Source organism: Etheostoma spectabile, chromosome 2 (genome assembly GCF_008692095.1).
Source record: "Etheostoma spectabile isolate EspeVRDwgs_2016 chromosome 2, UIUC_Espe_1.0, whole genome shotgun sequence".
In the NCBI taxonomy this organism is placed as follows: domain Eukaryota; kingdom Metazoa; phylum Chordata; class Actinopteri; order Perciformes; family Percidae; genus Etheostoma; species Etheostoma spectabile.
In genome coordinates this window covers 25,758,423-25,783,390 of record NC_045734.1, presented here as the reverse complement: position 1 = coordinate 25,783,390, position 24,968 = coordinate 25,758,423, and the positions used below count along the sequence as shown (strand labels likewise).

The following is a 24,968-nucleotide window of genomic DNA, read 5'->3' as shown; positions in this document are numbered from 1 at the left end:
CACACACACACACACACACACACACACACACACACACACACACACACACACACACACACACACACACACACACACACACACACACACACACACACACACACACACACACACACACACACACACACACACACACACACACACACACACACACTTCATATGAACTATGAAGATGTTTTTCTATTCGTATGGTGACAGACAGCAGCTAACACACAACAGATCGCTCCCAGCAGAGAACACAAAGCCCTCACATCATTAACACCTCCTGCTGCGTACCACTGGGCTTCACCTGTCTGGGGACACAAAGCCAAGAGAGGGAAGAAACAAGAGACGAACACTTAGGACACGGAAAAATGGTGCTATAAATGTGTGTATTTATGTGTGTGTGTGTGTGTGTGTGTGTGTGTGTGTGTGCGCGCTCTATCTCCCAAATGCCTTGACTCATCTGCTAATTAGTCAGGAGCAATTAAGTACGCTTAAACTAACGGCACACAGTGGCAGCACACACACATGCAGGTAAACAAATACAACAAACACAACGCATGATTCACTTTAACTGTATCAGTTCACGAAAAGCAATAGGAGTCCTCAAATAGAAACGGAAGAATGGAATAATTGTCTGTGAAGAAGAGTGAAAAGAAAGAGACAAAGGCAGACAGAGAGGATGAAAACAGTAATAAGGATTGGAGCAAAACGTAGGAAAAAGAGATAATCATAAGTCCCAATGGACACATGGAAGCAGAGTGGATTCTATCACGTGCTATCTCTCATTTATATGCTAATTCAGGCTATTAACAGAGGCAGAAAGAGAGGGAAGAGAGTCTAATAAATAGCTACTGATTGCTGTTTGTTCGTTCGTTAGTTTGTTTTTATAAGAAATGTTGTAGTGAGCAACCAGCCAGCTGTTTCCTTTGTAACCCAAAACTGCGTCTCCTACTGTCTTGAGTGCGAGAAACAACTACATGAAAAGGGGATGTTTAAAATGAAACGAGAAAAACATATAAAACAAAGCCAGAAAGAAAGATGTTATCAATGTAATTCAATTTGGATTAATGCTGCAAATCATCTCCTTTCATTCCTCCTCCCCTCCTTCACTTTTGTTCCCTTGTGAAACTGATAGCCACTTGAGTGCTTCTCTCATTTTCTGCTTTAAGCTTTTTGCTGCTGCTGATCTCAATTCAGTTCAATTAAGTGTAAATATGAGCTCACTTACTGTACACACAGCATCAGTGTTATTCACTGACCTTCAAATATACAAGAGGCAAGAGATCATATTAAGGTGCCTCGATGATCAAACACAGGTACTGGGAAAGTTGTTTTTTTTTAATATGTTGTAATAAACAATTATATTATTTGATGAGTAAAACAAAATAGTTCTGTTCCACTTTTGGATCTGTTGTTTTGATTTTGCGCCTGCAAGTGTAGCCTAGCTGTTAGGTCTAAAAAAATAATCCACAGAAAACACACACAGTCCGTATTCAGAAACTGTGTCTTTAAATGAGCTGGCAGGACTTCTGTACAGCTGTGAGGTCAGAACTATAGTATACATACGTAGAAAGTGCCGCTACAGTGACGTTACAATTGTTCCCCAGCTGCGATGATGGTGCACAGACTCTGAGAGTGCAGTTGCGAAAGACCCGAAAACGCTGACTAATCAGAGCAAAGTGGGCAATTTCAAGAGGAGGCCATAAAAAGACAGGTGCTAAAATGAAGCGTTTCAGACACAGGGTGAATACAGGTAAGCTATACTCAGACAGATAGCATGAGATAAACTAGGAAACAATGTATTTTTTCACCATTAAAGCATGTAACCATGTTCTAGTAGTAAACAAAAACATAAATATGGACATAAAAAGGAGCATGATATGGGGCCTTTAAGGCAAATCATTTAATGAGAACTACATTTGATCTTTTAAAATCTTGAAAATGTGTGTGGAAATATTCACCCTGATAGATGGTGTTTGTGATTCATTGAGCACACATCCTCTCTGTCTTTTACATTAGTCATTCAGACAAACAGAAGTATCCAACCGTGGACGAGCTTAGCACACAAAACACACAGACACACAGACACACACCCACACACACTGATCATTACCCTCCTGCCTTGTCACAGACACTTAGAGAAACATAAAGAGAGAGACCTGAACCAAAATCCTGAGATGATTTTGCCGCCTGTCCCTGCCACTGTGTGTGTGTGTGTGTGTGTGTGGTGTTTGTGTGTGTGTGTGTGTGTGCGTGTAGACCACATGCAAAGGGTTTCCACGGGCGACAGCCAGAGATTCTTGAAGGGGGGGGGGGGTCCCGGGCAGTGATTGCTTTTCCATTGCTGTCATCACAAAGACACACTTATACTCAAACATCACTCTTTGTCAAAACAGTAACAAAGCCTCAGATACAAAAAGAATTCTAATAAAACAATTCGATTCCTACCGTGTGTCCCGTTTGTTACACCTAATGGCACAAGCAGCGATGCATCATGCCAACACTGGAAATCCCTTTTTCCACACTAAAATCAACCCCCTCCTTCATGCTAAATATCTGGGTCTTCCCTCTCCAATCTGTCATCACTTTTACACATTATTCTCACTGTTTTACTAAAGCAGAACATATTGCACTGCAAGAATGTTATCCAAGCACAGATTTAATACTTACACAATAAAAGCAGCCTACAAAAACAAGGTTACAGCACTTCCTCACATGGTCCATTTTATGACCTTTCACTGGTTTATAAGAACCTTGTGAAATCCATCAAAAAAACACAGTGAGGGCGGGGAAGTCACACTCCCTCATAATCATACTGAAAAATAGAACATTATGGGCATATCATTTAACAGCAACAGATTATTGACTCAAGTATAACGTCAAAGTCACCCATTTTAGTTTGACACAATATTTAACCTTATTCTAATCTATGCAATTTTAATGAAGCACCTTGCCGCACTAATGTAAAGGTCACAGTTTCTAGACTTCCCCAAGCACTTTGACTATTTATGGCCCTAGTTTTCTTGTCATATTTTATGTTGTCTTATGATTGACTAATGGACTGCTGTAATAACACATTTCCAATGTGAATATATCTATCTATCTATCTATCTATCTATCTATCTATCTATCTATCTATCTGTAACAACTGTTACTTTAACAAACTCTTACTAAAGTTAAAGTAGGCTAGATGAGTAAAAATGTAATTAAATATAAGTAAAAAGTAGGTCAGTTCAAATCTATCTAATCTAAACGTTATTGTGTTACTTTTTTAAATGGGAAAGGGGAGTGGGTTATGATGATATATGATACTACCGTTAAATCAAAGAACATCTTAAGGCTACAAAATAAATTGCATTAAATGTCATCAGCAACAAGACCCCTTGTGTCCAAATCAACGGTAAATTCCATTTCTATGCACTTTGCAGCCTGTGCATACGACTGATTATCAATTATAAAAATACAACCGCCTTCCTCAGTGTATCTTCACTAAGGGCTCTAAAAACCCACATTGGCAGCTGGGGAACATAGTGGAGCATTTAGCAGCAAAAACAGCCAGATATTTCCCTTAAGAGATGACCAAAAACAGAAGTAAAAAAGAGAGTTAATATTAGACTTACATTTACCAGATGGGCACAAACACAACTCTGAATGAAAATGAATGTTGTTACTTGTCTGGATGTGTACATAGACAAATGGCTACCACATCTACTATACCAACCACATTTACTATACCAATTTTAAAAGTGATAAATATGTTGTGTTTTCAGCTTGTAGGCGGTGCTGCCCCTACAAGTGGTAAAAAAAACAATTATTCAGGTTTAATGTCATACCAGGAAGATGAAAATGTTAGACCACTTAGGAAATGAATAAAAAGTGAAAGTTAACTTAACTTCAGTTGACTTGAAGACACCATAAAATCTGTGTGTGTGTGTGTGTGTGTGTGTGTGTGTGTGTGTGTGTGTGTGTGTGTGTGTGTGTGTGTGCGTGTGTGCGTGTGTGCGTGTGTGTGTGGACCACGCTGAATGCCGGTAAAGGGATGAGGCGGAATAGTGAGAAGTGTGCAGCGTGTCAAATTATAAACACAGCTTCTTTTTAAACCTTAAAGAAGTGAGGGAAAAAAACATAAAGGGCGCGTGAAACAACAATACCAACAGTTTGAGCGTATGCTAATGTTGACTTTACACTATGTTAACATGGATTAAATAGATATGAGCTGTGAATGGATGAATGAATCACATTATGTCAGAATAGAGTCGCGCCTCACTCGCAACTGTTTAAAAGTCTGTGTGAATAATGTGTGAGGGCCCACTGTGTTATGTAAATGAACCACCTCAAAGGTATATTTACAGTCTGCACTGAAACCCCACGCTCCCACATTATAAAGGTACCTTATTGAGTCGACTTTAAGGAACATTTACGCCCTAAAGTTAAGCGGAGACATGATTGATTCAGACACAAAGCGGTGTGGTGATGGAACATGTTATCATGGTTTTAGGAAGGAATCAACAAACACTTTCACACATAACAGGGACAGATGTTGCCTTTAGAGAGGAGACAATTACACAGTTTTGGATTTTCACACCAAAATATGTTGGGGGGAAAAGTATGAGCTAAAAGTCAATTTCCCTGCTCTTTTTTCTTTTACTGCATTATTTCTCTCTTTTCCTCTTCGCTACTCTGAATGGATATTTCAACTGGAACAGGGAGAAATAGTTGTGTTTGCATGTGTGTAGTTGACCTTGTCAATGAGAGCACTATGTTTCTGTGTTGTTCAGTGTTGTTACGGGAGCTGTCTTGAAAATCTCAAATTATGTACATCAATATAATGCATTTTCCACTATGCCGTCATTAGTAAGATGAAGAGTTTGGGTGGCAGTAAGATTTATTTATTTTTTATTTAAAAAGGGTTACAAGGAATTCCTAATTAAATCTCTAATATATCCGTATAAGGTGGGTAAACAAACTAGAAGACTGGCTACTCTTGTCAATAACCATACTTTCTCCATTCTTACTTTGGTATCATAACCTCTATATGATTGTAATAAATATGCCAACTCTGTGTTGAGAAAAAAGAGGACTTAAGGAGTAGATGCACCGATCTGATACCGATATCGGATTTCAGACAGATGCTTAGTGAAATAGCTGGAATGATTATTGGTGTCAATGGCGCCAATCAATTCAATTCTATGATTATTTACAATATAATATATATACAACGTTTATATGTAACAGACTGGGTTGTAGGTTATGCCGGCTGAGACGAGCCTTTCTGTAGTAGTCAGACGAGCAGAAAAATCGAAATCTGAAAATTTAGAAACTTAAAAATTAAAAAGATAATATATCCACTTCTTTTATTCTATGTCTGAGTTGGACCTTAAGTGCATTTGTCAGCTCTACAGACCAAAGTATACAAAGGGATTGATGCGCTGTGTGAGCCACAGAGCCATGGGAGGTCTCATGCTGCCTCCTAGTGTTTTTACAGAGAAAATGCATCATCACTGCAGTATAATGGTTTTAAAAGACCAGTGATAAATCATGTTTGGGCCAAATATGATCAAAACATTAAAGTGCCTGTAAAAAAATAAATAACACTATTTCATCTCCAACATATGTAAGTCAGTAATATGAAGGCAAAATACAAATACACCACCACTGCTCCTGCCAGGTGAACTGCATTTAATTACAGTCGTTTAACATTAATGATATTCACCATTTAAATGATGTACTATTAGATTTCCATTTGAGTGAATATTACAGTATCAGAGAACCATGATCAATTAATAATATCGTCTTTTTATTAACATTTTAGTAGATTTATGACAGTAATTTGTTCAGGGCTGAGTTCTCTAAGGAGCAACTTTATACAATATATACACTTGAGATGAAGAGAAATAAAGGGGACAAGAACATTAACATATATACAGTGTTACCTAGCGACAAGAAGTTGTTTTGAAAATCGATCAGTTTGGCCACAACAAAGATTTTAAGTTTTCCTCAGCGCCTCTCTAAAAATGACTTTAACAAGTAATAGACTATGACACACACACAAAAACTAAACAGCTCATTCAGGAAAGAAAGATTTAAAATGTGTACGAAATCCAATATGGACCAGTTCTTGTATTTCTAAGACTCAAAAGCATCAACTCTTGCTTTTAGATTGAATACTTAAACCCGTGAGTCACACGACAATAACAAGATGAATCCGTTTCCTCTAGTCAACCATAAACATTCCAACTACTCAAGTATAGCAGAACACAGTTGGATTGGAAAGCCAAATAAACAAAGCATGACATCCAGTGACATTCCTGCAGCTATGTTTGAGCATCAGATATGCATCACCTTATGAATCTATTATTTAAAGAAACATCCATTTGTACATAGTGAAGAGATAATAGCTCAAAGGGGCACAAACTGATGTTTCAGAGCGTTTCACTTTATTATTGAATAATTATATTTGCTGAATAAAACCTGATGTTAAAATCTCTAAATCATAATCATAAGTGAACTTTCACGATCCACTGTTCTCAAAGGTCCAGAGTAAAATGCACACATGAGCCAGCCTTTTCGGCTTTTCACCAAAACAAATGTATGCCAACTTGCAGACGTGTGTCATAGGTTGCATACACCTACAGACTGTGACAAAGTCTAAAGAGTGATGATAGCTATATTAACTTATAATTGTTTGTAGAGAAAATACGCTTTCTTTGCTTTTTGCTTTCATGGGAAACATCTCACGACTCTTAGAAACCACTGGTCTAGAGGAAACTAAAAAACATGTCCTTATCAAAAGGGCAGCTCTCTGAGTAAACTTGTTGCTGTCCGAGAAAGAAATGAGTGCTGTATTTGATAGAAAACTACACCGAGCGAGACCTTTAAGATTAAATGCAGTTCAACATGTAATCGACTACAACAAGGTCAGAGAGTGATCTTTCAAGTCAGGCTTGTAGTGCGGAAACATGTGCGTAGGGCTGAAACATAAGCTAAGAGCAAGAAACAGCTGTCTGACCTCGGTTCTTTAAGTCGTATTAGCATCTGTAGTGTTACTGTAAACAACCAACATTTCAAAGGGTTGCAAATATATAGAAGGAGAGTGAGTGTTCGTGTGTGTGTGTGTGTGTGTGTGTGTGTGTGTGTGTGTGTGTGTGTGTGTGTGTGTGTAAGAGCATTAAGTAGACCGATTAAGACTAGAAGTGTATTAAAACCAACAACGGGGGCACTGAACCCAATCTCTTCACGGCTGATGAGTCATTAACCTTTCAACATTATGTGTGTGTGTGTCACTGGCAGGCAAGAGGGATGCACTCGTCAGAGGGAAGGGAATGTCTTCAAAAGTGCTAAAAATGACACACACAGACAAACAGACAGACAGACAGACAGACACGCAAACACACACACAGACACACACAGGCTAAGTACACTGACTACAACAAGAGCAGCAAAAAAAAGACAACACCACCAAAGACAGTTTTAGCAGCGCTGTGTGTTGCGGAGCCTCATCCCTCCTTCTTGTTCCCCCAACCAAACAGTTTGGACACCGGTGACTTTTTCTTTGCTTTGTCTTTCTTTATGTCTGAGAGGAGAGAGAGAAGGAACGTATAGTCAAAAGAGGACACAGAGTCACAAGTGATGTAATAGTGATTCTGTGAAATCTCAAACAATCAAACTCAAATTATAAGTAAGTTTAAAAAGTGTTTGTAGCACAAACAAACACTTTAAGCTTTGTATTATTTTGCTAACAAATCAATGTTATAAGCCTGTAATTACCCAAATAATATTACCTGTCAAAATTTGCTAAATTATTATTTCGTTTTGTTATCCTCATTTTTGGCTGTATGTCTATTTCTATAGGAACTGTGTGTAACGTTGGGGCAGCAGTAGTCCGTGGGGACTTGGCTTTGGGACCCGAGGATGGACGGTTCAAGTCCTGCACGGACCAAAGTACAGCTAAAGTAGCTGAAGAGGATCCCTTGAGCAAGGCATCGACCCCCCACAGACTATGGGGCAGCCCCTTTGCACAGACACCTCTCTATTAATGCATGTCTATGCGTCCTGTTTGTGTATTTCGGGCCTGTGTGTGTAATGTAACAACAAACTTTAGAAATTACAGTTCCCTATTGAGAGGTTAATAAAGTTCTTGAAAAAAAAAAACTTGATTAACGAAAAACAGTCCAATTTTTTGTATATGTACACATATAAAACAAATAATGAGGATTCTGATTAAAAATTTGATATTTTTTATATTAGTGCAACTTATGTATTATTGTGCTTTAAACACATTTACATTTACACACCATTCAAAAGCCAAAAGAGAGTTTAGAAAGTTTTTTTCATCTGTGAGGGTCATATAGCAGAGGCACGGTTGGCATGGTCCCGATTCAGAAAAACAGATAACGTTTGTTTGAGGTGTCCTGTTACAAGATAAAAAAATTGAAAACTCCTGCCAGAAAATCAAAAAGTGGTATATTTCCATTGCAGAGGTATTGAGTAACACTTACGACATGTGTGTAAACTATCACATGTACTCTGAGTGGGAATGAACTGTGAAACTTTGGCATTAACTTCATGAATAACATTAAATTGAAATGGCTAGTCTTTAGCCCACGGTCGGCGTTCACTCGCTGCAACATAACGACCTTTCACTTAAGTTCAATAAATCTCCGAAATTTTCAGCCCTGCTTTCCCAGTCATGAATTGCAAATGAAGCTGGCATTAACTCTATTCTATCAGAGGGTCAAATTAACCAGCTACATTATCCATTTGTCTAATAGGAAACGGCGCTGACAAAAAGAGGGGGGGAGCATTTTGTTTGATGCTTTTTCCATTAGCAGTCATCAGATCAAATGAGACGAAAACATCGGCCGATGGCGGGCCTTAAAAATGCAAAACACACACACACGCACACACAGAATTCTATCCACTTCAATTAGAGGCATCCATGATGAAATCCTCAATTGGATAATTTATAAGCCAACTAAGTTGCAGTGACATCGAGGTTGTGCTAACTAATGAACAGAGCGGGAGGTGCCACAGCCTGTGGAGGTGTTGGAGACACTCACTGAAATTCATCATCATCTTGTTTAGTTGTTCGTCCTCCTCTTCCTCCCTGCCAAAACACACAAAAAGTGAATACAGATTAACAGTAGTTTGAACCTGTATGAGCATAATATGCTGTATTTATACATACTATGTAATAAATGAGAACTAGGACAGTGACATATTTTGTTGTTTTGACTCTGTACTGTATTGGATTCATATTAAACTATGGCCATGAAATAATGCTGACGCTAAAACGTTTCTTCAGTATTGATTCATTTCTTTAAATTGATCATTTAGTCCTGAAAAATATCAGAATAAAGTGAAACATGCCGGTCACACTTTCCCAGTGATGTCTTTAAACTACAAAATATTCAATTCACAGCAATAAAACCTTTATAAAAATATCTGCCTGATACATGACTTAAAAGTACATAAACGTACTGTAAATATACATAGGAACGTAGTACATACATATACTGTGTACATGAAAAAAAAAAGTTCTGATGTTCAGCTATAATTGTAAGGGTTTTACATCCACATCAGCCGAAAAAGTGTAGGAACTGTAGCCTATTTCCTCCCAGTCTGATACTCTTTGAGGCCGGTACCTCAGAGAGCTTCACTTTTTGCTTTATTTGGGGCTTTTTGCCTTCAGGCTAATTTTCAGCAAGTAAATTACACAATCAGTCACATTGAGGTCTGACTAGGCCAGTCAAGAACACACTGCTTTTTACCCATAAAAACCTTTGTTTGGGGCTCATTAGTCTACATCACAGACAAATATAAATAAAAGGTAAATCTGCTGGCTAGACTATCTGTCCAATCTGAGTTTCCTACTGCACTACTAAAACAACTTTTGAACAAGCACGTTTCACCAAAACAAGTTCCTTCCTGAGGCTATTTCGCAGAGACGCTGTCATTGGTTCAGGCGCTTAGCACCGCCCAAGACGACTGAGATTAGTATAAAGAAATACCAATAAATCAGATTACATTTTTCTGGGATGGGAGAGAAGCTTGAATGCTGTGTGGACTAGCCAGACCCTCCTCTACAGCGCTGTGGAGGAAGGTCTGGCAATGCAAGAATAGGGGCTCATTGTCCTACAACTGTGGGGCTGTGTATAAACGGCCCTAAAACTCTTAATTTTATAATAGTAACATACATACAGTGTTTAATTTAACTTCTTCTTAAATTAAGTAACAATATTGTCCAGAAGTTTTCAGTCTGAATACAGTGTTGTTCTTAGGTGGAAAAACTACTGTACATGTGCACATACCTGTTCGGGGTAATGTTAGCTGTTTACCCAATTGTTCCGCATTTTGTCCTGCTGCTTTCGTGTTTGGTAATCCTTTTAGAAAAATGCTTGAGATTTTGAAAGCCCGTTCTTAACCAGGTCCCATCCACTTGGAATAACAAATACAGGTAGCAAAAGTAAAGTGTCCTCTCTGATAAGCTAGCTGTTAGCTAGCACCGCTTTACATTAAATCTGATTATTTTTACCAGCGGTTTGGTTTATAACAATATCCCTGATGGGGTGGGCGCCAAGGAGTTTAATCACACGTTTTTCTTCTTTGTTGTAGAAGATGATCTACATTGTTCAAGCTGAACAAAAGAACTTCCAGCGCCAATGAAGACAACACGCATATAGACAATAAAATTGCAACGGGGCAATCAGTCCCACATGGCATCCAGTTGTGCCATCCCCCTTTTGAGCACATAAACACAAGCTTAAAACTATTATATCCAGCCAATGACCTTATGTTTATAGAATAATGGTAAATAATGTCAGCAAAGTATATTTTATACGATTTATGTTCATTTCTAAGTTACTCAGTACCACTAAAACCACACTGCTATGCCAGGTGGGGACTCTCCTTCGCGGCTGTACTTGTATACACACCTGAGTCTGTCCTCATCCAGACCCTCTATAATAGCATTTCTGTCGTTGACTATCTCCACCAGTTTGGCCATCAGCTGCTCTTCTCTCTTACGTTCCAAGGCTGTTTTCAGATGTTCTGCTCAAACACAAACACATTTTAATCTCATCGGTTTCATTTTTTTTGTCTTGTTTTAAATGTGTTCCCCCTCAAACTCTCACCTGGTTTTTCCATCAGTTTCCTGAGCTCCTGCTCGACACTGGGCTGCTCTTCCTCAAGGTCCTGGGTTTTTCCACTACATCAAAACAACGTACAAATATATTAGTGTATACATTATATTTTAATGTACATACAGTATATACTACCGAGTCTGTATTTTTTTTTGCCTCGACTCCTCCAACATGTACTGTGTATTCAAATGAGTTATGCGGTTATTATACCCCAGTTGAAAGCCCTGGCATTTACCTATTACATACACTGAGTTAAGATTATTTTTTGACAAAACTACTACACCCAAGGTCAAGAATAAAAACTGTTTCAGTCTACTGTTTGGTGCAGGGTAGCTGTAGTGTACAGTGGATTTATGAGACTGGAAATTACACTGATGAGAGCGGTGAGAGTGAACCAAAACAATAAAGTCACAGGGCGTAAAAATAAAACAAGGAGCTTAAAAGACAATAACACACTCGGCTGTGAGGTGGGCAATAATTCTCTGTGGGTTTGTCACCATGAGCGACCCCTGTCACATTACACGTGGTCATTGGATCCATTGTTAACATAAACATTGATTGATCATTGATTAGAGCAGCTTTAAATGGGCATAACTCAGTGATCCTGAGCTTATTGTGCCCATTAAGACTTCCAAAAAATCCCATTATTTCTAACACTGTGTGTATTTTATTGTACTTTAATATATATTTTTTTTAAAAGAGGTTGAACATTAATTTATGGGAGAAGAATAACTGCAGCACATGTGTGCTGTTAAGCGGCATCCTGCTTCCCACTGCAGCCAGTGGGAGGGGGAGCCGTCTTGTTCCAGGACGCCCTGCTGTGGGACGGAGGAGGGAGGACACTGGGAATTCAAACTGTCAACCTTCTGGCCACAAGTCTGTTTCACTAATCGCTAAATAGTGGCATGCCCCTTCTCTGAGTGCGCTTGTGTGTATGTGCGCGTGTGTACTCACATGTAGACCAGTTCAGACTCCCGGCGCATGGCCACCTGCTTGTTCCTGATCAAGTTGAACCACTCGACCATGAGCTCATCCATGAGAGAGTCATCTTCACCCTCTGAGAGAGAGACAGACACACACACGCACACACACAGACACACACTTAATCCCGTTACTCTCCTTCCGCTAATTCTGCCTCTCTTTTTACTGACTGGAGAGGAGGCTCATACAGTACGGGTGTGTGTGTGTTAATCTCACCTTCTTCACTGCTGCGGAGCCTCCCTTCCAGTTCCACTCCCCTCTTCTCCCACTCGTTCAAATTATCTTCAATCTCCTGCAGTTCCTTCATGATGTCCTCTTTGAGAATGTAGCCTGGCTTTGTCTGCAGATGTTACACATAGACACAAAAATTAAATGAAAGATGTCAACCAAAACACAGGTAAGGAGCACATGTGCATAACATAACATTGTGATCCCAGAGCATTTATTAAATGACATCCTTACTGTTCAACTTAGTGTGGAGGAAAAGGCAGTAAAAGAAAAATATAAATGAGTGAAAAAAGGTTTTCCTTTCCTTCAATCAGTACATTAAACCCAATTCATTTTATATATCTATAGCTATATAAAATGATAGTATAAAATACTTTAGCGACTGTTACAAGAGTTCATACTGTGAAGCTGCAGTTCATTTTGAATGAAACAGAACAAATAATTTAAAGGGATTACATTTAAAATGATATGATACAATTTAGAGCAAACTTATTTTCAATTTATTGTTCCGTACCTTGGACTTCTTTGACTCTGGCTTGGTGCCATTTACAGTTGGGTCTCTCTGACCGTTCAGGAATCCTGAAAAAAACAATAGTTAATAACAAAAACAGATGTAAAGAAAGTTCGGAACAATAACGGGAGAGGGAGGAAACCCCTGAGATGTCTGATCCATATACATAGGTAGTCTTTAAGAAGACCATTTGTACTAGAAACACTGTGATGTCCATGTAGAATAAAAGAGGAATTCGAACAAGATAGGGACATGCAGGTATATATATTAATGTCCAAATCGCATTTAAACAGAACATTACGACACTGAAGACCATGTTACCCTTTGCTGCAGGTGGAGTGACAGAAACGCTGGGGCTGGGCAGATGAGAGGAGGGAGAAGGCCCGACAGACAGCTCTGAAGTCTGAGGCTTTCCAGCTCCATTAGCCCACGCTTTAGGGGAGGACTGGGTGGGACCAGCAGCTCTGTGGATGGATGGAGGACAAGCAGAAAAGAGAAAAAGAGAGACATGATTTAATTAATGGCCATGTATTTGCTCCTACAAGTAGTCCCGGTTCTTTCTTGCTGCAACCATTAGTTTTGATTTATGAGAGCGGGAGGAAAGGTCATCCGGGGGAAAAGAACTCAGAGCGCTGAGCATATGTTGCACCACAGAGGACTCTACTCAGTCCTGACACCATTTGGGGCTCACACGCATGTGGCGGAAGAGGGGAGACTGAAAGCTCTGACTACAAATGATGGGGGAGCCATTTGGAGGAGCAGCAGGTATAGGCTTCCTGTGAGAGGAAATGTTGGATAGATGGATGAAAGACAAGATCAAAAGGTTGGTTGGATAGATGGATGGATGGATGGATAGACCGGAGGACATTAGGAAAGAAAAGAGATGTTGATATAAAGTATGCCCGGCGATGTACAGACACTCCCTGGCAAGGAATTAACCAGAAACATAGAGGGCCAGATCTACGTACATTTGCAAATGTAGAGTTATTAGCGCCATGGCCAACCCGCAGAAAGCGCACGCTGTGATACTTCACTTTACGTCGTATTTACCAAACATCCACTTCATCGGGTAATCAGCGCCTTTCTTCGCCCACTATACTGTAAATTACGCTGTAGCAAAGCAGTACTGGTGCTAAGATACAGCTGAGTGCAGACTGCGATATTCCCACTTCTGATGCTATGACTGTTTAAAATGATCCCGATGCCACTGTTTGTAATGTAGCAAGGAGTTTAACTACTGCTGGAATGGAATATGTGAACGCTGAGTCGAACAGTCAATGTCATCTTTCATTTCTTCCAATAAGTGTAATATTGCATGGCTGCTTAATCTGCAATACTAAAAAGTCCCATGGCATGAAAATGTCACTTTATGATAACATTTTAATATTAATATGCAAGCTCTGGGTGTCCTGCTCTGCCTTTGAGAAAATGAAAGCTCAGATGAGCCGATCTGGAATCTTGCTCATTATGAGGTCATAAGGGGCAAGGTTAGCTCCACGTTCCCTGCCCAGAGAATTTGGCCCGCCCATGAGAGAGAGACATCATGGCTTTCAAACATACAAAGTGGCAGTTGGTCAAGCCCACACCCCCAGCCTCCACCTTGCCCCCCCTCTCTTCTCCTCAATAGCTAGAGACACAGAAATGGCACATCCTAAGGAAAGCTCATAGTGGGACCGGCTCTAGTGGCTGTAATTCTGCACCAAGGCTGAATTTCGGGAAAGAGACTTCAAATATGGTATTAGGGGACCACTAAGGTCTATATACAAGCATCCAAAAAGTACCATGTCATGGGACCTTTAATGATTTTGTGTTCACTCCACTAAAAAAGTGTGATCCTTGTGGCAAAAATCTTTTCAGCTTGGCCTATCTTGGTCTTGCTCGGATTACTGCTGCCATTTCCCCAGGAGGCATATCTAGTACAAGGAAACCCGCTTGCGGCATGGTTTACACCTGCTTTTAAGAAGCGAAGAATTTCCCCTGCAGCATAGAGATGCGATCTTACTGGCAGTCCTTGTCAAATTTATCCTCCCACCTTTTTGGGTGAAACTCCCACTTTCCCCATGACCCTCCCACGAACATATATTGAAAGCGCAGACAGTCTGCAATTTTACCCAAGTGCGCCCTGTTTTTAACCAGCCCGGTTAAGTCAGTCTTTGCAAACAATTACCGCCTGGAAACTGGCACAAATGGCTTGAAAAATCTAGCCCGAAATATGGAGGCAACACAGAACAAACATCAATAAAATAAAAGTCTTACTTGGAGATGGGTTTCAGCTTCAACCTCCATTCTGCAGGAGAGTCGCTGTTTTCTGGTGCTGATGAGAAAAAAGAAATCAAGCACAACTTGAGTGTTTTTCACTTTCAGGTAGGGCTGCTTGATTATGGAAAAATTCCTAATCACGATTAATTTGGTCAATATTAAAGTCAATTACAATTACTCATTGTATTTGGGAAAGATGGTGTAATTACTGAACCTAAAAAGTAGTAAAACAAACAGTGAAAACATATTTTCAACTGTGAAATGCCCCTTAATACTGTGTCCCTTGAACGGTTTTGACCCAAAAAAGAGTTTACACTTGCAAGACTTAAATTTCAATTAATTGCACAGCCCTACTTTCAGGTTGATTTCCTGCATCACACCAGAGTCCCATCCACTACCCAATCTCTGTTTTATGTTTTGTTATAGAGAGATTTGTCATCAAAAGCAGGTCAAGAAGTAGTACATATATATTTAAAAATAATAAAAATAAATTTAATATAGTAGTCTATTTCCAGAAGAACATGAACTAGTAAGTGGACCTTTGAGCTTAGATTACACACATCTGAAAAACTGCAAACAAGGTATGTTTTTAATTTCTGTATTTAGTTATTTTTGATGAAGATTTTAAATATTTGCAAAATGTTCCCAGAGCCTTGAAAACAAGTTTTATGTTGACGTCATACCCATGTAAAGTATATGGGACAATCACTTTGTGCATAATTGGTCGTGCCTCTGTTATTTTTCACAATTTGAGAATTTCTTCTTCTTTTTTTTGTTTGTTTGGTGGCCTACTTTCTCTGAGGCAGGTTATATTATATATTATACACCATATTAGGTTATTATTCAACCAACATCTGCTGTCTAAACTAAACTGTAAGACTCTGGGTAAGTTGATTGAAATATTTGTTTAAGGCATATGACAAGTTTATAAGATTACATTTTTAACCATATTGCTCAACCTTATATTCTCTGTACAACAAGCACTTTCCCATACATTACACCACACACAAATGAGCGTTTCTCACACAAACATGTATTAGACCAGGCTAAACTACTCTGGGTACAGTTACTAAAGTGTGTGAGTTTAACCTGAGATGTTGGGTGATTGACTGCCGGGCTTTGAGGCGCCTTTTTCTGGGGTTTTGGCTCCGAGTCCACTCCTGTCGGCCGGGCTCGGAGTCCGGGTGTCTATCGGAGTCTGCAGGTCAGCGAGGATTGACGGGTCTACTTTCAGCTTCATTCTGACTCTGACACCCTCCGTCTCCCTCTTTGGAGTCTCGACTTGAGCAGGTCTGATTGGAGGTGACGTGTTATTAAATGCAAGAATTCACCAGTATAGGTCAGGCTGAAGCAAGATTTTATAAAGTCTAGTCATATGTAAGTGAGTGTAGCAGTGTGTGGTTAGCGCACTTACTTGTCAGTTTTTTTCAGCGCTACAGTCGTCCACGAGGGCTTACTGTGGTTATTGTCTTTCTCCTCTGTCAGTTTTTTGGAGATGAAGGCAGCTGCTGATGCTTTCGTCTTCATATCTCCACCTACACCAGATGCTTTAGCTTTCTCCCCACCCGTGTCCAATCTCACATTTGCTTCTTTTGTGCCTAAACCGCCAACATTCACAACAACAGTCTGACCAGTTGGGGCCTCCTTTACTTTACCGGTCACATTTGGCCCTTTATTTATGACCATGTTGGTGGTTGTAGTCTTTTTCTCTTTATCGTTAGATATGTTATCCGATTGGAAGAAATTGAGCTTGGACTGTAGTGTCTTTGCCGCTGTGGTTGAGGTACGAGGAGCAGCAGTGGGCCTGGTGTTGATAGAAGTGGTTGTTGTGGTGAAGGTAGATTCACAAGTAGTCTGTGAAGCCGTGGGTTTGGAGACAACACATGTCTGACTCTCTTTAGCAGCGGAAGAGAGACTTGAAGCAGGCCGGGAAGGAGACGGGGAAGAAAAAGTGGTGCAGAAGCTGGGAGGGGTGCTGGGTTTGTCCGTCTTCCATGATGGTCCCAGTCTGGAGGGGGCATGGTTTGGAGGAGTTGTGTTGGTTTTAGGGGAGTCTGGTAAATTAGCAAATCTAGAAACAGGAGTGTTTGTGGGTAAGCCTCTGAGAGGTGCAGTTGGGTTTGTTGGCGGCAGTAACCTGAAAGACAGAAAGCACATGTTCTTGTTACAATTAAAAAAATCTTCCCACACAGGACTCCCACCGCTGGCCAACCAGAGATCCTGTTAGCTTGAGCTTTAATGCAAACCCCCTAACCAGGCCTGTAGTTGGGGGGGGGGGGGTTATGTGGTTCACTGCCAAAGCTTCATAGTTTGAAATTTTCAAATATTGACAGTCAATAATTCCAATCCCCCCAAAATAACAATTATCTATATCCTTAACTGAAACCCTAATCTTGTTAAAAGCACCACTTCTGTAAATGTGTTAACTGGCACGCGACAATCTAATGTCTAACAATCCATGTAACTAACTTGCCCTCTATGCCCTCATAGCAAAATCTGTGAGGCCAAGGACATCAAAATGAAGCATTGGAACCTCATAATTAAATACAAAATGAGGGGAAAACTGTTAAAAAAATACTAAATCATGAAATGGAAACTGTAAATGTTACACAAATGGACTATGACGTGGAATATAATAAGCAGGGCACACTAGTACTAGCATAGCATACAAAATCTCACACTAAACTGTCGGCGAGCAAGTTGCATTATGGGTAATATGGGCGTCGACAGGAAAGAAAAATGTCTGCTTCAATTGCATCGATTTTGATTCTTTTTTTGTCCGACAATATTCAAAATACAGTGGATTACACTTTTTATGCATCATTTAAATGCAAATTTCATATATAGTTATTTTTTAGATTTACCAATTAATGAACTTGTTTAGACTCTAGACTCCACAGATAATAAGGATAATTTCCTTGGGTTCTTACTTTGCACAGTTCCTGTGATAGAGCTTCCCGTCCACTAGATGTCGCTGCACCAGGTGAACATGCTTGTTGCAGGTCACACATTTGTTACTCAGGGTGCCTGTCTGATGGGGTTTCTCAACCACAACATCCTAGAAAAGGGGAAGAGAGGGGTTTGGTGAGGTGGAAATGAAAACCTTATTAATACTATTATAATAGAACAACAGAACTTTGTCTTTGCAAACATCCACATTTCTCTGATCAGAAAAGTATTCAGGCAAAAAAGGTTACCGTTGTGGCATTTCTGGCTTGTTTTGGGGAAGGAGAGGGCCGGGTGATGTTGGAGGAGGGGGGAGGGCTGTTCTCTCTGGCTGGTTTGGGAGAGGGAAACACCTTCGCCGCCACCGGCTGGTTCTTCTTCTCAGACGGCTCATCTGTGGGGCCATCTGCTGGACGCTTTATACCTCCCATACCACCAACTGCACATAATCAGCATAGACACCCAGTCAGATGAGACAGGAAGAAGGGAACAAAGGCAGAGTAGGACACTGTGAGACACTGATACTCACTTGGGGAGCGTCCATGGAAGTAGTTGTAGTACTGGGACACGTATGTCAGGATACTGAGGCGGTCAGGAACCCTAAGAGCCACCATGTCTTCTGCATCCAACAGCGCTGGAATTCCCAACTTCTCCTCTGCAACCTTGAACGCCTGCAAATAACATTACAACAATAACTTTATCCAACAAGAAGAAAAGCAGATCTCAATGACTTTGTGTGACCTCAATGAAAAACTTGGGAGGCTTTCTGCATCTTAACACACTTTGCACAAAAGCTTTGGCCAAAATCAGTGGGTTTTGAAAGTGAAGAAGGCAAGAATGAAAATACACTTGCATGGCATTTGTTTTATTTTTTAATTGTCTAACTGAGTACTTGACATTGGATTGGACTGAATGCCCATCCTACCTATGGATGTGGACATTTGTTTAAAATTAATGTTTTCTATCGTCTGTGTCTTCTTTTTAGCATATCCTAAAAAAACTGGAAAAAAATCTGACTATAGATTGAATCTTCACCTTGTGTGTTTAGAGAGAAAATGAGTCAGGCATTTCTAAACAAGGTCCACGTTCAGCTATTCCATGGAACCAGAAAAAAACAACAAGCAGAGGCAGGCCAACGAGCACCAGAGGCATAACTTAATCACTAATCCGATGATCAAGACAGCCATAAAAACCCTGTTTACTTTGCTGTGCACTTTAATCTCTTACAGGTTATTGTTGTATTTAACCAATCTGTTCCTACAGCTTTTGTTTCAGTTACAATCCTCAAGTGTCAAATAATGGCTGCAAATTTAAGCTTTTATTTGATACACTTCACTTTGAAGAGCAAGCTGCGGGTAGAAAGTGAAAGTAAAGAAAGCAATTAAGCAATGTACCCAGACTGTATTTGCCAAACACTTCTCTGTCCTCTCTGTTTGAACACAGACATTTTTAAAAATTCCCTATTACCTAAGTAACGAAGTGGTGCTGATGCAATATGCAGAGCCAGCAAGCACGTAAAAGCAATGTATGGCCGCATGTAACAATTACTTCAATTATCAATTAATAAATCAATTATGTTTGGACTGAATGTGGTGAACCCATTTTCTTTCTCATAAATTAGTATTTAAAATAAATCTTGCTTTGTTTAAATCCATGTTTACCAGATTGTATTCTACTTCACTGGCTTTGTTGACTGGGGCTGGGTATCATTCAAAAAATGCCGATACCGGTACCGATACCAATACTCTGACTTTGATACTGGCTCCTAAACTTTTTTTGATACCAATTTTATAAAACAAAAAGAAATTACAACATTACGGCACAAATCTATATTGATTTTTCAGCTCCTACTATGGGATCCCCGTCTCTGTGCGTAACAGAGTTGTTTCTGCCTGTCTCTGCAACGTATAACGTTTGACAGCCAATCACAAGCAATATTAGTAATTATAATTAATATTATATCTTGGTAGAAGCCTGCTACATGCTTATTGGCTCACTGACTCTGAAACTGGGTATTATATGACGATACTCAATTTGGTCGGTCACTAAAAAGTATTAAATTCCGTACCCAGCCATATTATTGACGCATGGAAGCATATGTCAGCATGTTACTGTCACCTGCTGATCAGTGGACTAACGTCTCATCATTAGAGCACAAAAGATGAACAAAACGGGAGACCCACTCATAGACATAGAGTTCCATGTTGCTACTCGAGGTCTACAACCCCACGGGAAAACTTTAAGTCAGTAGGATTTCTCCTCTGGTTATCATGGATATCTGTAGATCTACTAAACTAAAACCCTTTGTGAAGAAAAAAGGAAAACATTCAGAGGTCAAAATGCAGAATGTAAACATGTCTTACAAGTTTGTTGTTCTCATAAACATCTTCCTTCTTCAGTGAATCAAAATTGCTGCAACAGAGGAGAAAGAAAATGAGTACCAAAACACCCTTCCTCATTCAGTTGTTTACAAGCCTAGACGAACACCATGTGTTATTTAGTCATGCACAGCTCCTTCACATCAGCATGCATCATGACATTGACAGTGTGACAGATCAATTCATTACATGGCCACTGTGGTGACGCACAATCTCATGTCAGTTCCTCATACAGCTGGAACAGAGAGCTCATTCTGTATTCATAGAAGGCATGAAATGATGTATTCAGTAAACAGAAGCAAAGCCTTTAACCAATGGTTAGTGCATCAGCCCATTTAAACATGAAATATGTTGCCAGGAAAAAGTGGAAAGGAAGGAACTGGAACAGCTGTGTCTCTTAATAAAAAGAGTGCAGTTTTGGCCATTTCTTCGCTTTTTGCTCACAGGGTTTCTCTATAGAGCTCCCCCTCCAGCTTCAGAATAGACAGTTTTTAGCTCCCATGTTTACTTGTGTCTGACTCCTCGCGCGGTCAGTCCACCGTTTCCTCTTTCTCTGTTCCTTCGGCAATGCTTCTGAAGTTTCTGTTTCTTTTTTGCAGGCTCAGCCATGACAATAGTGTGAAATATTCGGAAAAAAACACCATCGCTACCTTGTTAGCCGGTTCCTGAATGGGCGTATGTGTGCAGTGCCGTGAAGCAATTAGTTACACTGCTGATGCTGAGTCCGGCGACTCGTCGGCCGAAAGGTTCAAGGGTGTTTCTGTCGCTCACAGGCGCTAGGGGGGAGCGAGACGACCACCGTTTGACTCAAAAAAGTCGTAACCATTCCAATGACTTTGAAGCTGCTCAGTTAAGGTAAATTAAGCACAAAAAAAAAAACTGCACAGTTCCCCTTTAAAATTAAACTATTTGCCTGTTAGCCATAATGGATTCATTGGACCAAAACCAATTGTCTCGGTGTGTAACTGGCCAAAGCTTAACTAGAGATGGTGAGTCAAGTCTTTGTAATATTTAAGCCAAAGCCTAATGTTGACAGGTCTATTTCAAAACACTGTGGGCCAACAGACTTTACAGCTGTCAAGTACCAAATATTAATAGATATTCCCCAGTGGAATTTCCCTTATCACAAAGTTCAGAAGGAAAACACAAAGGAATTTTCCTTTTCTTTTTTAGGCACCAGACTGAAAAAGATGTTTAACACATTTAACTGTAAGAGATCCCATAAAACTTTGATTTTCAGCTCTAAGTGCTCACACAGAGCAGAAACAATTAGTCGATTAACCCATTTGTCAATAGACAGAAAATTAAACAACACAATGGGATGACAATTTACACAATAAAGACATGTGTCAATATCTTTATCCAAGGATTCTGTTTCTCAAATGAGAGGATTTGCTGCTATTTTCCCCATTTCATATTATTGTACTGTATACTGAATATCTATTGGTTCTGCACTGTTGGTCAGACAAAACAAACAATATGAAGACATCACAAGGGCTCTGGCCATTGTTCCTTATTTTCGTACATTTCTGATCACACAAACAAAGAATGAGTCAAGAGATTATTCAATGACTATAGACATCATTGGTTGTAGCCCTATTGCCAAACTTCAAAATGTCATTTGAACAAGTATTTTTCTATATTGCACAAGACAAAGTTATTCCAATGTACAGGCCTAAGAGTCAAGTATGCAATGTGAGGCTACCTTGATAACCATTCCATTCAGGCTTGATTGATTAGACTTGGTAGATGTTTGCAAATTCACGTCTTGAATTTTAGTGTGAAGACACAGATAGAAACTAATAAATTCAGATAGATGGCCTTTAATGTAAAAAAAAGTAGCTGAATTCCAACATTGAGTTTCAAACTTATTTCACATTTCTTATCAGATTTATATCTTTATGGCCATAAACTGCTACCTTAAGCAGTATGCCTGTCATCATAGATGACCTGAGGCCTTAATGCTGCTTTCAACAAGGCTTAATTACATTTTTTTAATGAATCTAGTCTCAAGTCCTTTAAGACTCTACATACTTTACTTTAAGTCTACACTTTGCACTATATTGCCTAAAATAAATATTGAGTAATATGATTGACAGAGATTAGCAAGCCCCATCCCATTAGTCAGGTGAAAAGTAGATAAATAAATTTCCGTCCAAATGTAAAAAACATAGCTACAGACTCTACTATGTATGGTTAGTGGCCCTGTCTGCAGAGCTCCCTTTATTCACTGAGCTCCACAGTTGAACTAGCCGACTTCTCCTGTTTTCCTGCAGACAAAAAGCTGCAGTTTGTGTCCTTCCATTAAAGGACTGCAGAAACCTACCATAAAGCTGGAAAGTTAAATCAATGGCTCCATCTTCTATGAAACAGTTCATGTTATAAGCAAACAGGACACAAAACAGCACTAACCGGCTGGTTAAGGTGTTTTCCAAAACTACTCAACTTCACCCAGCTCCTGCGAGTTGTCCAGTCCTCTGCTTGGTTTGAGTACTTACATGAGATCGGGTCTGTGTTTGTGGATGAGAGCGCAGAAAGCCATGCCGTCCCTGAAGGACGTGGTCATGTTGGTGATGGACACATCCCGGTAGCCTTCACACCGGACCCGGCACCACTGCTGCAGCGCCTTCACAGCCGACATCCCCGGAGCTCAGACCCCAACTGATCCGTGTGTGAGTGCAGCAGCGCCGCTGTAGGCTCACCGAGATCCCTCCCTCCTCCTCCTGTCCCACCAGCAAACTTTTCAAAGTTTCCACAGCAGCTTGGACACGCAGGATCCAGGAAATGACAGATAGCAGGGAACTGTTTGTGTGTGTGTGTGTGTGTGAGTGTGAGTGTGAGTGTGTGTGTGGGTGTGTGTGTGTGTGTGTTTCTATGTGGGTTAGTGTGTGTGGGAATAATCCACTCCCCTTGAGAAAGTGTGAAGTAACTGGATGACACCTTAAAAGGTTGCTATGACGCGGCCTGGTGGAGTTCAGGTCCGCCTTTATATTTCTTTCTCACAGGGTGTGTGTGTGTGTGTGGGGTGTGTGTGTGTGTTGTGTGGGTGTGTGTGTGGTGTGTGGTGTGTGTGTGTGTGTGTGTGTGTGTGTGTGTGGTGTGTGTGTGTGCAGTGCGTGCGTGCGTGCGTGCGTGCGTGCGTGCGTGCGTGCACAGGTAAGAGTTTAGATATGATTTCATGAGTCCAGATTACTGAGGACATTCTTAAGTAGCCCTTAGCCACTACCAAAATAGTTTTTCAAATTATTTTAAACTTTTACATTATATTTTATTTTATTCTGCTGATATTATCTGATTGTCTAAATGCTTCTCCACCAAATTCTCCAGGTTGCCAGGAAGAGTTCAGAATAATTTTCTTTTCTTTATGTGTTTCTTTTCTTTTAGCACATACCCAAACCACAAAAAATACCACAGTCAGCTACCTTTATAAAACACACCACATGTAAGTTGTGAGCAATTAAGTATTGTAAACCTTTCAAAAACCCAATCAGACACAAAACTGAGTGAGTCCTTTTTAACATATTTACATTACAAGCCTATTTATAGCAACATTTATTTAAGGCTTATAACATGGAGCTATTTTAGTTGAGGTAGGATATTGTAAACCAGGCGTGGTTGTTGCGTGTGTAAGTCAGCCAGTCCTGTTCTGTCATGTCCTGCCTGGGTGTGTTGACGGAGACGGGTGGTGTCTTTTCAATAAGCTACCTGACACCACAAGGAGCAGCTCCACAGCACAGCAGCATGTTTTGCTGATTCATACTTTCATCAACTTGCCGGGTGCTTCCCTGCCTTTACTGCCGTGTAATGTTTTCATCTGCTCCTGTTTATGTGTCTGTCTTTTTGCAGAAGGAGCTGCAGATTTCAATTACATTAGGAGAAAAGTTAGGTCATGGGGGGAGTCATTGGTGGTTGTTGATAGCGCTACCTGTTGTATAATCATCAACAATTCCCACTGACAAACTTTTCCACAATGTGGATTTTTTTTTGCAGTTTTTCCACCATTCGTTCTTTTATAATTTTAAGCAAATTTGTTTTTTGATGTTCTATCTTTCTTGTAGGTTTTGCCTATTGAACATAAATTGCCGTCACTCTTCTTGAACAAGTTTAGTCAACGTGAAAACATTGAGCAATCCTAGTTCATGGCATTTACCTGCCTGCGGTTCTACAGCAATGGAATGGATTGAAATTACCACTCAGTTCACTTTAAAGCTGCATTAATCAATATTTCACATTAACAATGGATGAAATTGCTTAGTGTATGTGGGGGAGATGACTTGTAGTGAATCATCCAACTTTGCAGTTCCCCTCATCTCTGCAGGGCTTTTTTTTTTAGCATCTTTCAGCTCATGTAATAAACGTTTTGGTCCACTCTTTTTGCTCTTATCCACTCTGCCTCCAGTTTTTGGTTACCAATGAAGGTCGGATTAACACACTGTACACTACCTTACCAGCACCAAACAGCAGATCAAAAGCATAGCTGGTGACCTCAGTGGAGCATTTAGTAGCAAAAGAGCCAGATGTTTGTTTTCAGGAGTTTGTGGA

General features: G+C 40.0%; 1 protein-coding gene across 5 annotated transcripts; it reads right to left on the bottom strand.

Moving 5' to 3' along the window:
- Positions 1-110: 110 nt before the first annotated feature.
- micall2b (mical-like 2b) lies at positions 111-23,271 on the bottom strand. 5 transcript variants are annotated; one of them, XM_032528616.1, is made up of 17 exons: positions 22,925-23,271; positions 20,412-20,460; positions 18,578-18,719; positions 18,300-18,487; positions 18,033-18,160; positions 16,517-17,239; positions 16,192-16,394; positions 15,100-15,157; positions 13,165-13,307; positions 12,847-12,911; positions 12,321-12,444; positions 12,078-12,180; positions 11,115-11,188; positions 10,917-11,031; positions 9,042-9,088; positions 7,461-7,555; positions 111-150 (listed from the first exon to the last, which is right to left on the bottom strand). In XM_032528616.1, the coding sequence occupies exons 1-16, from the start codon at positions 23,065-23,067 to the stop codon at positions 7,479-7,481; spliced, it is 2,382 nt and encodes a 793-aa protein (XP_032384507.1). In that variant the 5' UTR covers positions 23,068-23,271; the 3' UTR covers positions 111-150; positions 7,461-7,478. The 5 variants fall into 5 exon arrangements, with proteins under 5 accessions (XP_032384507.1, XP_032384511.1, XP_032384497.1 ...); XM_032528620.1 differs by having other exon boundaries at positions 118-153; positions 7,454-7,555; XM_032528606.1 differs by lacking the exon at positions 111-150 and adding an exon at positions 5,758-7,393 and having other exon boundaries at positions 7,463-7,555.
- Between the last annotated feature and the right edge of the window lie 1,697 nt (positions 23,272-24,968).

What these genes read in the sequence shown, in the direction of transcription:
- micall2b (XM_032528616.1), bottom strand. Translation starts at nt 23,067, where the DNA reads ATGTCGGCTGTGAAGGCGCTGCAGCAGTGGTGCCGGGTCCGGTGTGAA. An exon ending in GCGCTGAAAAAAACTGACAA is followed by an intron (nt 16,395 to 16,516) that starts GTAAGTGCGCTA and finishes ACCTCCAATCAG; the next exon opens with ACCTGCTCAAGTCGAGACTC. An exon ending in GCTCCGCAGCAGTGAAGAAG is followed by an intron (nt 12,181 to 12,320) that starts GTGAGATTAACA and finishes TCTCTCTCTCAG; the next exon opens with AGGGTGAAGATGACTCTCTC.